The sequence below is a fragment of the Argiope bruennichi genome, chromosome 2, assembly GCF_947563725.1.
Source record: "Argiope bruennichi chromosome 2, qqArgBrue1.1, whole genome shotgun sequence".
In the NCBI taxonomy this organism is placed as follows: Eukaryota; Metazoa; Arthropoda; class Arachnida; order Araneae; family Araneidae; genus Argiope; species Argiope bruennichi.
Window position 1 is genome coordinate 81084642 of NC_079152.1, and position 15737 is coordinate 81100378.

Genomic DNA, 15737 nt, shown 5'->3' on the forward strand with positions numbered 1-15737 from the left:
AAAAATTATTACAAAAGAAAGGCGAGTTATTGATGGGGAGAATATTTCTAAAAAATAAATGAACATTTGAAAAATATTTCTTCTTTAAGGTGTTATTTATCTAGCCAGAAATTTCACGCAAACATTATCAATCCTGCTGATATTTCAACATGAAATTAGGACTTAAACAGAGAATAGGAATATTTGAAGGATTTCAATTTATGCCTTTTTACGACGTTTTATTATTGTGAGCAATTGTATATATTTATTTAATACGAATAAATATTTGTTTAATAAATTTTTATTAGACTGATAAACTGGTACTTTATCATTGAAAAATATCTTTAACAGAATATGAATCATATTAGAGAAAAAAAAGGTATATACTAAGAAAAGGAAGTGAACTCTGATATAAATAGTTATGAACATAGGAATGTAGATATTCATATTTATTCATTCATAAAAACATTTAATGAAATAAAAGCGTAGAATAAACAGATTTTTTTTCTTTAAAATAAATAGATAATAGGTAAGCAATCAAGTATATTGGTGTATAAAAAGAAACCGATGCTTATCTTATACATCCAAGAAAAGTAAGCAATTACCTTGGTGAAATTAAAAAAATACAGCTATTTATAAATACAACGCCGATAAACACTACATTAAAAATATTCAAAACCATGGAAAAATAATAATAAAATAAAATCCTATAAATGGTTTTAAAGTCTTAATGCTTTTGGATGCAATGCCTACATCTATTTCCTGAACTTTTAAAATTTTCGGTGGTGTATTTGTAATGCTGGCAAACACTTCTGCGTTATCTTTAAAATAAATTTCTTTAATATTCTGTCTATCAAATGAGGGCACTGTTAACATAGCAGCGATATAACGTATTCAAATATATGTATAAAAAATATTTTAATGGTATTTCAAGTACCGGGCTCGGGATGTTATTTATTCCTATACTTCTTTATTTTAATCTGATTTGAGAAAAGAACCGGTGGAATGCTGATTTGTCTTTTTTTATATAACTGCTTTTTAAAATGCCGATGCGTTATATGGTTAATTATAAATAAAACTTGTATAATTTCAAAATGTTATGTAATATAAGATAATGGTTAATTAATCTGAATAAGAAAATAAGTGAGTTTTAATAAGGAAATTGATTAAACGAGACTTCGCTACAGTACTTTCTCACATTGGAAATTAAAAGATAATATTAAGTCATTCTACTAACAATATGTAATGCAATAATTGCAATTCTTCATATTTTACATTGTGAAATTCGATCGAGCATTATTAATTCTTAGACATCTTACATTCTATTTTCCGGATGTGTGCATTACTAATGCAGCATTTCACAGGAGGAGAGGTAGTACGTGTACTACCTCTGATTACGTAGATCAGAAGAAGCGTATTTTACATATAAGTAAGTAGACTCGCTCTTCCTTATGAATAAAACCCGAGATATTTAGAATAGGCTTGAAGTAATCTTTCCAAAATAACGAGACGCGCTCTCTGCAGAGGGATTGGGGCATTGGAGTGAAAATGGTTCTTACAATCGAGTCCATTAGGACTCCAACCGTACTTCCCGCCTTCTGTTGTTATGGCGACGGTGACACTCCGTCTTTAAAAGCATGAAATAAACTAAGCTAAAAGAATCCTGTAGAAAAGAAAAAGGTTAACAGATTTATAACATTTAGTAGTGGTCTCTCTGAAAGGTTCTGGCATATTCTTTAATAAAGGTATTATGTCCCTCTCGCATACTATTACGAACAATAGTTGCAAAAGTTTGTTATTGACGAGCAATTTTAACGATTCATTGCTGTCATGTAGTAAAGTTGTGTATGACAACTAAATATGTATTTTAGAAGTTTTTTCAGCCGATGTAAAAAAAAAAAAAAATTGGTATAGAACTGCAACTTATAGTCACAAGATGGCATTACAAATTTCATTTATTAAATAATTAGATTCTGAATTATAGATTTTACTTGCATTGTGAAGGTAATACTCAGAAACAATTAACATTCCGATTGATTTGACTCAAATCTTGATGCAGATCTATATTTTAGATGTTGAATCAGTGTGTCAAATTTGATCAATTTTTTTTTAATATTTTGTAATTATCGTATTTCCTCTCCAGACAGGCAAGTCCACTAAATAGATTTTGTTCAAATTTGATAGGAATTTACAAATTTGGTATAAAAACCATGTACCAAATTTATATCTCCTGGCTTAAGACCTTTTTGAACTTTTGGATTAACAGACAACTTAACAAAATTCAGAAAAAAAAAGTTCTTAAAAAGATTCTTTAAAATTTTGAGTATTAATTTTTTGATGATCACATTATTTTCTATTTATATTTTTCGCATGCAAGAAAATAAAAAAAAAGTTTATTAATAATGTATTTATGTTTCCTTTACTATTCATTGTTTATGCATTTTTTGTTGCTTTTTTTTGACTAAAAAACTTAATTCGAAATTCTTAAAGTACTTATTTCTACAATTGATTCCGCTTTCATATAAACATACATATATGATGTATTAACATTATTCGAGAATAGGTTTTCTTGCTTTAAATGATTACTAAGTATATATAAAATATGATTTCTTAACATATATAGTATAACATAGCCATAACTTCACAAATTTAATACATGTATCAAAACTGCAGACGAAATCATACATAATTTAATCTAGCAGAACGGACAGAAAATTGAAATGATCATGCTCCAATTCTTTGACGTTACAATCTTCACAGTTACAGATATATCAGATAAAAATAGTTTCATTAGAAGTAACTCCCTTTCCTGATCATTTGTTAATCTCATTATTATTTTCCACTCGATTGAATTATTAATTATATTATTAGTATTAATATCGGATCTTAACGTTCATTTCATTTAGTGCGTTTTGATGCATATAATTTCCCTCAATTACATAATACTTTTATTTCTAATAATTAGATGATAACTTCACACTCTGCTGTCTCAAAAGGTTCCAAATCTTGAGATCTCAAAGAAAGAACAAGATTATTTTCACAAAACTTGAAGAAGTTTCTAAATAAAAATTCTGTATTTAATTCGTAATCTCTGAATTTTACAAGAAATTTAATTGGGTGTGTTACAGAAGAACATATTTTTTTTTCATTTAGAAGTTAATACAAATATTTGCCCTGTTGAAAACTGGAAAATTGAAAGGTATTTTTTATTTGTCGTGCGACTATTTTAAGCCAAATTATTGCGCAGTAGCTTCTGAAGACCCTTGAGCACTCGAAGGCAGAAGTCTGACTTCTAGCTCAAATGAAGATAGCACACACACACTTGCACAATCCCTCTTTACATGGGGGCTCATTCACGCACCTCATAGAGAGAACACAAGGAAGAGAACAACCATGCCCAAACCAGGACTCGAGCCCGGAACGCCTAGATAACGAGGAAGACTCGCTACCCCTAGGCTAGGACGCCGGCAAAAGGCATTTATTTAATCAATTAATGTGTTTTGCATGTAATTGTCAATGATAACTAAATGAAATAATATCAAATGCAAATTTAATTCTAAATTTAAATTTGTATTTATCTTGACATTTTTTCATGAAATCATATTATTGTTTAAATAATTCTGGTACCTACATACGAATAAAGCGAAGATTTATTTAATTTCGTTAGTTTATACAAATAACTTTGTTATTTTTAAATACGAATTCGAGATTATTTGGGAAATTCATAAATAAGACAATTAGATTGGTTAATTAGATTAGATATCTGTATCAAATTTCAGACTTATAAGAATGAATATATGTCACTCACATTATTGAGAAAAGTTCCGTGTTATGTGTCGAATGTGATATATCTTATATTGTAACTGATGGAAAGCACCGATTTGATGCATTATGCGCAGCTCTAACATTTCTTACTGGAGGAAAGATAATGACATTATTATTTTTGTCAATTATGAAAATTGAACATAACTTCATAACCAAGTAAAACGAGGCAAACATTAACCTTTTGGTTGACTGTTCCCCTTTTCTATATATTTAATTGTATAATTATACATTTATTTGGTTTATATGGCGTGTAAAGGTTAAATTGTCTCACAATATCAATTACCGTACTCAGTTCCCATTTTCAGAAGAACATTTTCAGCTTATTGAGAACGAAGCCTATTCTAATTAATATGTCTGCTCCATATTACCTTTTTTTATTTCTGAAAACGCCAGATATTTCAGCGACTTTTTTAAACAGCACAAATTATCTATTCTACCTGATTCATTTTATTTTTTCTCTCAAGAATCTCCTTGTTTTCATAATGCTCAGCACTTTTTTTTTATTTAATTATTAGCCGTGGCTTTGTCTGCGTTTATTTTCTCTGTATATAAATAAGTAAAGACAAAAAACACAAAGATTGTGAAACTGAAAAATTATATGATTCGAAACTGCAATTAATTACCTATCTAGATTACGGATAAGCGATATTTTTATTTTCAAATTTTATGCATTTATATCAAGACTGTTTGGAGATAATAATATAAAATTGGCTAATGTAGAAATATTGGATTTCTAGGTTGTTTAGATTCTGACTTTAAAAGTTTAAAAAAAATCATTCTATGATTAAGAGATTTTTAAAGTCTAAAACCTTGTAAAAATAACTTTTACGTGATGATATGATCTGAAGGCAATGCAGAAAAACGAAAACTATTTTAAACCCTATTTCATAATCTTAAGAGAGGAGAGAAAAATTTCAGTACCGCAGTTTCAGATGCTAAAAAATATGTGGTCCAAATTTCGCTTAAATCCATCAAATGGTATGAAATAATATAATGTTCAAACACTCAATAAAACACAATTGGCTTTATTATTTCTTGTCTTGATGTCTTGTTTTTCGAATTGATTTTTATATATATATTTGCATTAATATCCTCTATATGTTTGTACAAACTCCTTCTGCATAGATAATATAATACATTTTTCTGGGTTATAAAATGAATGCTTTCTTCTCAATATGACAGCGTTATTGTGGAATCTATTGATATTATTTTATCCAAGAATAATGCTTAAAGAAGCTTGATATCGTTGAACTACTAAATATACCACAATTTCTTAAGTCGTTCGAGACTGAACTTCTCACTCTTCACTAGATCTTTTCTTACTTTGACACATGACATGCACATTTTCATTATGTTATAATATCGGACAAGATAAAAAAAATGATATGTAAGCTAAAAATTGTTTTTGTATGACCTATCAATCATATCTATAGGAATTTACTGTTTTTTTAATGCATTTTCATATTCAACTTCAAGTAGAAAAAACAACAAAACGAGAAATCTAACAGGTTTCTCTAGATAATATAATATTAAAATTGATACCTTATGAATGCTTTTTCATGAAATAATATTGTTAATTGCTCGTTTTTTTCACTTTCATTGAATCAGTATACTAATGTTTTCCATTAAAAAAATATATAGCACGAAATATATATTTCCTCTTTTTAAATATTTATTATTTCGAGTACGCTGATCATATTTACATCTGATGTAGCTTTATATTAATTTTACTGATTTCTCTATATTTAGTGAATTTCATTTAAAATAATAATATACAATGGCGGAAAAAAATCCATCACGAAGGAATACTTGTGTTAGATAAACAAAATTTGATAGGCACGTACGTACATCTGAAAGATGACATCGATTCAAATTTCGTGCTTCGTGCATAAGTCTGGTGCTAGTAGCGCCACTAAGAATTTGCATATCAGGTTTGCTTTAAATGCGTGCTGTAAAGTTCGGGAGCGTTATTTATCGTTGGAATTTGACATATTGAGTTGATGTTATGCAAGAATGCCTTTAAGAAGACGAAGAAACCATTATCAATAGCTCACCGAGATTGAACGAGGTCTTGCAATAGGACTACGAGAAAGTGGATTTTTTTCCGCGATATTGCTGAAAGACTTGGTCAGAAATTATGCACTATGCATGATTGTTGGGAGCAGTGGTCAAGGGATGGCACTGCCTCAAAAACACCGGGTTCTGGGGGGCCACGTGGCACTACTGAGAGGGAAGACCGCCGTATTTGGCGTACGGCTGTGGCGCATCGTACTGCGTCTGCGGCAGAAATTCGAGCTGCAGTTGGTATCACAATGGCACAACGAACTATTAGATCGGTTACTTCAAGGACAGCTCCGAGCCAGGCACCCTGTAGCGTGCATTCCACTGACTCCAAGCCATTGTCCTTTTCTACGCCAGTGATGTCAAGCCGGAGCTCATTGGGGGACTGAGTAGAGATCTGCTATGCTTTCTGAAGAAAGCAGGTTCTACCTTGGTGCCGGTGATGGCAGTGTGTTGGTCTGAAGGAGACCAGAAGAGCGCCTGCAAAGAAACTGTCTGCAGTCTAGACAACTGGACCTACACCTGGAGATATGGTCTGGGTAGCAATTTCTTTTGACAGCAAGAGCACTCCTGTGGTTATCCCAAACACACTTACTGCAAATTTGTGCGTCAGTCTGGTAATGTCATTCATGAGCAGCATTCAAGGGGCAGTTTTCCAGCAGGATAACGCTCGCCCTCGTACTGTTATTGTAACGCAACCTGCTATACAGAGTGTCGACATGTTACCTTGGCCTGCTAGATCACCAGATCTGTCTCCAATTGAGAACGTATGGGATATCATTGGACGACAACTCTCGCATTATCCACAGCCAGCACTGACAGTCCCAGTATTGACAGTACACAATCAGTCCCAGTACAACAATCATGGAACCCCATACCACAAAGTAACAGTCGGCACCTGTATGATACAATGCATGCACGTTTGTAGACTAGCATTTGAAATTCTGGTGGATACACCGGCTATTAATTCAAACAGAATTTCACATTTTAAATGCATTTTCTTGAGCTTAAGTTAACCTGTCACCATGAAAATTTAATAAATTAAACATGTTAACTAAACAAATGTATTGTCCAAATTTCATTACTCTACAAAAATTTTTTCTTGGTATTGAGATTTTTTTCCGTCAGTGTAACATCAGACAATTGTGAATGGAAACAGGAAAAATAATTTGAAAAAAAATCATTGCTATATTTAATTGAAATTATAATGTAGGAAATCCGAGAAAGGTTAAAAAAATGAAAAAGGGAAATACGTGAATTTCCAATATATGATGTGGAAACTTTTAACATGTTTTCTAAATCAGAGAGTCTGGAGAAGAATAACTGGCTATGTACATTGATTGTTCAGAAAATTTTGTAATCTAATGTCAAAATACACTGTTATAATTGTCGACTAATATTTGACAATTATTTATGCTTTAAAGAAAATTCTGTAACCTCACGTGCAAGTTTTTGAACAGCTAATTACATTTTCATTTAAATTTTTACCATTATTTTTTTTTTTAATTTCTATCTCGACATCACGTTTTTTTTATTAATCTTATAATTTAGCTAAGAAACCTTTGAAATAATACCCAGTGATTTAAGAATGTTGAGTTTTAATTCTTATTATATTTAAGAAATATTTATTTTTTTGTGAATGAAATATAGAATCTAATCAATTCACATTCAGGTTATATTTCATTCACATTTTATAATATAACTTTCAAAAGTAACTAAAAAGTTTTAAATGCAAACACTAAGAAAGGTAAGCTTTGATTTATTAAATGAAGATGTATTTACATATTTTATTTAATTTTTTAACATGCCGCTTGATATAATAAAAATATCTTAAATTGGAAATAAAAATTTAATTCGAAAAGAGCTTTTTTTTTAATAAATTAAAAGTTTTTCTCAATAAAATGTTTGACTAATATTTTTTAGTAAAAATGTTTCTATTTGCAAGAAATTCTTTTTCAATATTTTTCTAGAAACCGAGAATTGTGAAAAAAGGAAATTACTAGCGCCAAGTGCTTGAAAATTTTTTCAAGGACTAAAAAATTAAATAATGAATGAGGGATCTATTTTATGGATTCAAAAAAATTAAAAACTCTATTTCGCACTTTCCAAAGCACATTAAAAGTGTTTAATTTAAAGTTTTCACTTCAGTAACAGCGTTTGAACTTTGTTAGAAATATTATATTAATTTTTTCTGAAAATAATTATAAAATGAAAAAGTATTTATGAGGAATAACACGCAATCATTTTAGAACTATTCATCGTATCAAATATTCGTATTTAAAAAATTGTATTTCTGATACTATCAATTAAAGAACAATGGAATTAGATGAACTTAATTTACAAAAATATATTGTTAGGTAATTCATGCGAGATGTTTATACACGTTTCTCTGTTAAAATCCGTATTAAAAGAAGTTTAATTAAAATGATGCCAAACAATTTAAATTTCTTCATAAACAATTAATTTAACAAATCTCAAATAAATTAATTTGATACAAAATAAGTAAAAATAATTATAAAGATTATTATGTTTGCAAATATAAAATTATATTAAATATTCTTGAGAACTCACTTTGGTGAAACAAACTGGAAGTGCTAATAACAGAGCCAGTCCCCAAACAATGCATAGACCTCTTCTGCAAGTACTTACTGTACAGTACCGTCTAGCCATAATGGGATGAGCAATCACCAAGAATCTGGAAAAAAAGAAAAGAAAAGGATTGTGAAATAATTGCTTATAAAATTTCTAGAATCTAGGCAGCATTATTTAATACAACAGTACTTGAAGCTCGAAATTTCAGACCTAAATTTTATTTGAATTATTTTTTTCATTTAATAAATATTGATGGGGTTTTCTAATCATGCTGTATATAGTATATGAAAAAGGGTCTATATGTAAAAGATTCCTTACAGAGCGGAAATGCTTTGTTGTAAATGGGATGCCTTTTTTTGTCAAAGGAATCATGAAGTACTCTAAGTTGTAGCCTGACTAAGTAATGATACAAGAGATTAAGCTCTTAGCAGATTAGGCTCTGTAGGAGTTTCACAAAAAATTAACCATCGTTTGGCACTTTGGTTGGTTACTTAGGAAGAATTAACTGGTAGCCCAACTGTACCAAGAAATTTGTTGTTTCAGCGCACATCGACTTGGCAATTCTTGAATAATGCTTATTAATAGCACAATCAGTGGTTTGAATATTTTTTTTTGAATAATTGAGTATTTATGGAAGATGTGTGATTTCATTCTTGTGGGATGTAGCTGTTTAAATGAAGATTAATTTATGAATATTTAGAATTCGCATACTTTCCGATATGATACAAATTAATATATAAACGATTGTTTAACTTCTATTAACGATATAGAATGTACTTTTAAGTTACATATATTATATAAAAGGTTTTTGAACTGATTTTCCAAACTTTTTTGTAGTATATTAAATCAAAATTACACAGACATTTCATTTAAAGATTTTTTTCTGAAGGAATTTATAACTTTTAATAAAATTGAGCATTTAAATTGTGTTAACATGAAAATGAATAATTTGTTTATGGAATTCTTTAAGTAAAAAGCCTAATTTTTGATTATTATGAAAGGGAAATAAGTAGTTTTGTACATTCCATTAAAATTCATGTATAATTTTTGAATCACAAAGCAATAAAAACGGTTCATTTTTTGCACGAGAAAGAAAATGAATTTCTCCTATAATGAGATTTCCTATAAAACAATATCATTTATATCGTAACGTATCAACTACTTTATATGAGAATTTTCTATATTAATTCATATGTGAAATAATAATTAATAGATTTATTTTAAAAATAATTATGAGTGAAAGATAGGGCATTATTCCTCATACATTATCAAGTGAAATTGTTGTTTCATCCCCAGCACGCTCTCACTTTATACATATTGCCATATATCTATAAATAATATCCATAAAAAATCTGTAATATCAGTATAAAGTCTTTTGAAAATCTTTGTCATCGAATATAAAATATGAACGTTCTGTAAGATTATCTAACCTATTAATATAATAAAGAAAAAATATTGATCCATGTAATTATTTTCTTTATTTGTCATAGCTGCGAATGACACCCCATATTAGTTAAGACACATGCACAGCTAAATGAACTGCACAGAATAACAATAACAAATATTGCCCGTGTTATAGCTACTTCCTCATTGGCATTCGAAGAACAATGATGAATATATCGTGGTGAAAGTAATAAAGCCTTTTGTAAATGTGCAATTTTCGAATTTTTTGATAGAAGAAATTCAAATTTTGGCTTTTCCATCACTTAGGTGTTAATCCATTATTTTTGCAATAAAATATGAAAAAATTGAGTTCGTCACAGGCATATTAAAAGTGTATAATAAATTCTTATTCTTCAATAGTTCTTATTCAAGACGTAGTTCTTATTTAAAAATAAGAACTACGTATCTTATTCTTTTCTTTCTAAAGCATGTTGAAGTTGCATGTTATGATGAGGAAAAACTCCACCAAATTTGGAAAACTTTGATAGTAATAGTTCAGGTTTCTTTTTCTTAGTATATTTGATCATTTTAAAAGAAATGAAACAACCTTTAAATTTTTATTCTTGAGAAAAATTTTATTTTGAATTATTTCAAACAAATTTGTCTAAAATTCTATTCTATATCTCGAGGATTCTTATAATCAGAATAATTTATGAGATTAAAACTTCTAAAGGAATTGCAGCTGGAAAATTCAGATTATGCTAATATAAAAATGGGGATTGATCTTGATATAATTCAAATTTTTATATTTTTAAAGAATACATACTTCGAATTTCAATGATATTTTTTTTGAATACATATCTAAATTAGATTTTATTTATAGATTACTAATAACAGAAAATATCAGGGATTCCCAACATTTTATTGTTTAAGAACTATAAAAAGCGTAATTATATTATTTTGACCGAATGTAACAGCATTTTCTTTTTATATTTCATTAATCATTACTTACCAAAATTGATTGTATTCTGTGGCGCAGAGAATTTACTTAAGTTGTACTCACAAATTTTAATCAATAATTATACATAATTGAAAAACCTAAGTGGTAAAATTAAGTGCTTTATTTTATAACGGGGAATCAGAAAGGTTTTTTTTTTGTTTGTACTTTCTCATTTAAAAACATATTCAATTATGTTTCAGGATTTAAAAATAGATTTTGAATTGACGAAGAAAGCACCGTTCTCAAAAAGTTTCAGGTATGTTTAAACTTTAAAGAAGTGTGCTTCCTTTTTTATAAGTGATAAAATTAAATAATATTATAACTTTTTATAGAAATTTCGCATTTAATTACGCAGTATTTTATGTGAGACGAATTACAGTACGTATGACATATGTTTTCTAATTCAAAAATTTGTTTTGCGTAAGGCATAAACAGTTATGAAATGTTTCTTTAACATTTCTGGTATTAATTGCATGCATATGCATGAATCTCCAACAAAATTGTGAAATTAAGAAAAACTATAGAAAATCATTTGACTATATTTAATGTCTTTATAATGTATAAAATATTTTAAATTTTGTATAATTAAAATACAGAAAACATTTTGAAAATAAATTATTGTGTTAATTATTACCAAATTACTGATAAAAAATTGTTTTTGATCTAGACATTTAAATTTTTATGAGGGTTTATTTATTTTGATGTTTTATATGTATGTAGTTAAAAATAATTAAAATTATGAATACTCAACAATTAATTAATGAGTTTCTTAGGAAAAACAAGTAATTAATGTGTTTTGCTTTCATTTTTTTTTGTCAAAAAAAGCTAAAGAAAAAATACATAGTTTCATAGGTCTAATTAATAACCACAGCAAATATATTTTAGAATTCCATTTGGAAATTAATTAATTCAAATTCTCTTCTTCTAGACAAAAAATTTAAAAATAGTTCTCATAATACATTATTTTATCATCCTAATAAAGAAAAAACAACAAGAAAAATCGTTTGTTTGTTGAAGAAAATTTTATCAAATAATATTTTTGGAAAAAAGAGAAAGAATTATAATTAGTTCAACCATTATCGAGCACGTCAACCTGTCATACCAAAGAGAGCGTTTAGGATTTTTCTTTCCTTCTCAAAATTTATGATATGGTAATATTAAAAAGAAAAATTAGATTGAAAGAGGAACTTATGTTTAATGATTTAATTAATTAATAAATACATATATTTAAACAATTTGCTGAAATATTTTCGCTTACATGATAACGTTAAATTAAGTAATCACATTTTAAGACAGTTTCCTGAATTCTTAGTGAAAATTTTTATTAAAAAAGTAATTATTGAGATCATTTATAATGTAAAATGTGACTTTCTTGATTTAACAAACAAAATCTTTGTTTCATGAATATATTTTATAAAAATTACCGATTAAAATAAAACTTTCTGTGAATAATCATGATTAGCGTTATTCATTATTTTATTTTGGGACTTGTTACTAAAAAGTAAATGTTGACTTGAAATCAGAGAAAATTTACATTTATAATTAAAATAAAGAATATAAAAACAGAATTTATGAAGTTGCAAAAAAAAAGCTTTTATCCTGTTTGGTTTTAAAAAAGAAAAATATAAAGTGCATAAGAAAATTTAAATAAAAATTTTATTACCAATTTTTTTACTAATATGCCGTAATTTTCTCAATGCTTAATTCTGATAACCATTTCTAAAACAATTTAGAAGAATAACCGTGATATATTTTCACAAGAATAAATGTAATAGAGAAGAAAAAAAATTTGAAAAGTAACTTCAAAAAATAATTTAACAAGATTAGATATTTCCATTAATTTAACTTTCTCCAAAAAAAATCTAGACACATTTGTTTCGTCAAATTACTTAATAACAATAATTCTTTCATTCCAAAAATATAATGGCGAGAATTTATTCTGGAATTATTGCCATTAGTAAGTAATTAGAAGTAGAAAGTAAGTAGAAAAGTATGTAATCACAGGAGGTTTCGCGACTTTAAGATGTAAAATATTCTAAATTACCCAGTATGCAAACCAGAGTGAAACAAAAATGTTATTTTATGTACTTTGGACATAAACAAATTCAGTTTTATTTTAAAAATGGGGAAATTCATAGATTCTAACCCGAAGAAAAGAATTGGCTTTTCTGATTCTGATTGATTCAAATGGAGCATTTTCAGTAGATATTTTATAACTGTTCGCAATTACCATTAAACATGAAAATCTTTTATTTTCATTAAAATAAATATGTGTTACAATCAATAACGATTCGTTGAAAAAGAATATGCTTATGGATATAAATAAAATGGTACAAAGAAATTATAATATATATTTAAGTAAAATATAATATATACCTAAATAGAATGTTTCAAATATCAAATACAGTTACACTTCACTATTTTATTTTATATAATATTATTTATATTTTGTTTTTACGCATCACACACACACACACACACACACACACACACACACACACACACACACACACACACACACACACACACACACACACACACAGTTACTGGGAATATCTAGAGGATTGCATTCTAATTCATTTCCAAAATATCAATTTACGACATTTCCCTTAATCCATATGAGAATTATAAGGAGAATAATAAATTTTTATTGTGAACGAGTTTTTCCATATGCATATCAAGAAACTTACGTGGATCCTATTTGTGTTGTAAACAAGAAATTAAAGTGCATTGTAGCTGATTAATTGTTTACGCTTAAGATGAATACAGTTTAGAGTTAGGATACAACTAGACAGAGTGCATTGTCATCCAAGGAACTTACTAATTGAATCTATTTATTTCAAATGCTAAGTAATAGACTTTAATAAGATATCTTTCGTGAACAAATTGTTCCAAATGAGACCGTTTGAATTTGCGATAGGATTTGTTTTAAGATGTTTAGTACTCAGTTTGCGCAAACAATTGGTGTTATGTGTGTGCCAGACAATACGTAAAATCTTGGGAAATTCTTTGTGGAAAGTTTCCCAGAGTTTCTAAGATGCTTAACAAGTCAATACTTTCAGGTTTACTTCTGCTGTTTTCTATAATTTTACAGTGGTTATAATTGCCATACTTATTTAAAAACAGTTTTATTGCTGCAGAATTATAATACCAAATTTCAGTTTTATAACAGTTTATTTTAAATATGAATAAATAATATTCAACCCCAGTTTGGGCATCAGATTAAATTTCTCTCAAAGTAAAAGTTATTTTATATTCAACTTCAGATAGCTTGGAAAATACCATTAGAAGTTATACAGTTTCCTTTGATTAAAAATTAGAAGGGCATTGAACAAATTTTGTCTAGCTGTGTTGCTTTTACTTGGCACTTAGGATTAATTGATTAATCTTAATACAAGAATGATCGGATATTTCTTTTAAACTATGAACTGATTCTTAGGATGCCATGTGATTTCTATCAGTTTCTGGGTAGATTACATAATTTTCGGATTACTTTTATTCAATGCTTGGAAAAATCCCAGGCTACATATATACATTTGGTGCAATTTTCCCTTTTAAGCTATAGTTTACATAAAAACGTTTCAGGCTTTATATGTTTTTTTTCCAGAGAAGTATCTCGAATACGGACAAAAATATATTATTTTCTTAAAAATTTCATAAGTTTAAAATTAATTAGTGATTTTATTACTTATTATGCGCCTATATGAAACCCATCAGTAATATTAATCATCTTAAGAATATGTGTGTTAGGTCATGTTTTCCACAGTTCCACTATTGATAGATACCGAAATTTCTTCATGTTTTATAGAAAACAACAAAAATTAACATATAATTGAGTAAAGAATGTAAACATATAAATATAAGCGTTAATTCTTATTAAAGTTTTAGACATTATAAGTTATTATTTTGTTACATGTTGTACAATGCACTTGTACATATAACACTAGGCATTGGCAACGAATAACAATAAAGCAATGTCTGCGTCACTACTTCATCTAGCAGTAGGAATTTCGAATTTCTTAACTAAAGGCAAATTTTTATGCATAGGCAACAAGCAACAGATTTAAATTTACGAATTGCGATTGAATCCAAAACACATTGCCCTTCTAAACCATAATTATAATGAAAGAAAGTAAAAATTTTACTTTTACTTTGGTAAGAAAATAAAATAAATTTAAATAATGCTCTAAGGATATTTCCTCGCATGAAGAGTTTCGGAATATTTAGTTATTTAAGACTCAATAAAAGTGAGGAAATTGTAAGAACTTGGTTAAGAGGGAAAATAGAAACTGAATTAATTAAAAAAGGTAAAGTTCCAATCCTTAATGTTAAAAAGAATTTTTAAGGAATAAAATGGAGGAAAAAGTTAAATAGCTCTGGAATTTATGCAAATGATCCTGACTTGCAGAAAGCAGCGCGCTTTACTAAACCAATGAAGAATTAACAGAAATGTAAATGTAATTCAAATGTGGAAAAAAGGTTAAGAATCAATACGGCTTCACTAATAAGAAATCATCAAATGCAAGATGCAAGACAGCTCGTGGCTGTCTGGGGCATTTGAAAATACAGATTATGGACGGAAGATCTCTTAGAAGTTTGGAATGAATTTGAGAAATGTTTTCGGAAAATTGTCCGAAATGTTTTTAATATAAAAAAATGAGCGATTTTTTTGCGACTATGCAATATGATTTGTGCGTGTGAGATACCATGAAATTGGATATTGATTTTAGAATTCCTGGTGTATTATTCTAATGATAACTATTGGTAACCAAATGGCGAAGCTATGGTGTGTATATATATATATATATATATATTATTATTATTATTATTATTATTATTATTTTATTCTTTATGGAACAAATAACTTTACAAAAAATATTTCATCAATTCAAGCAGC

The 15737-nt window shown here is 28.0% G+C and overlaps 1 protein-coding gene across 1 annotated transcript in view; it reads right to left on the bottom strand.

The window, feature by feature from the left end:
- LOC129962232 (galanin receptor type 1-like) overlaps positions 1–15737 on the bottom strand; it is a 99443-nt gene that overhangs the window by 46206 nt on the left and 37500 nt on the right. The window contains exon 3 of the mRNA XM_056075972.1: positions 8437–8560. Coding sequence (XP_055931947.1) covers positions 8437–8560 — 124 coding nt within the window. The remainder of the gene's footprint in view (positions 1–8436; positions 8561–15737) is intronic.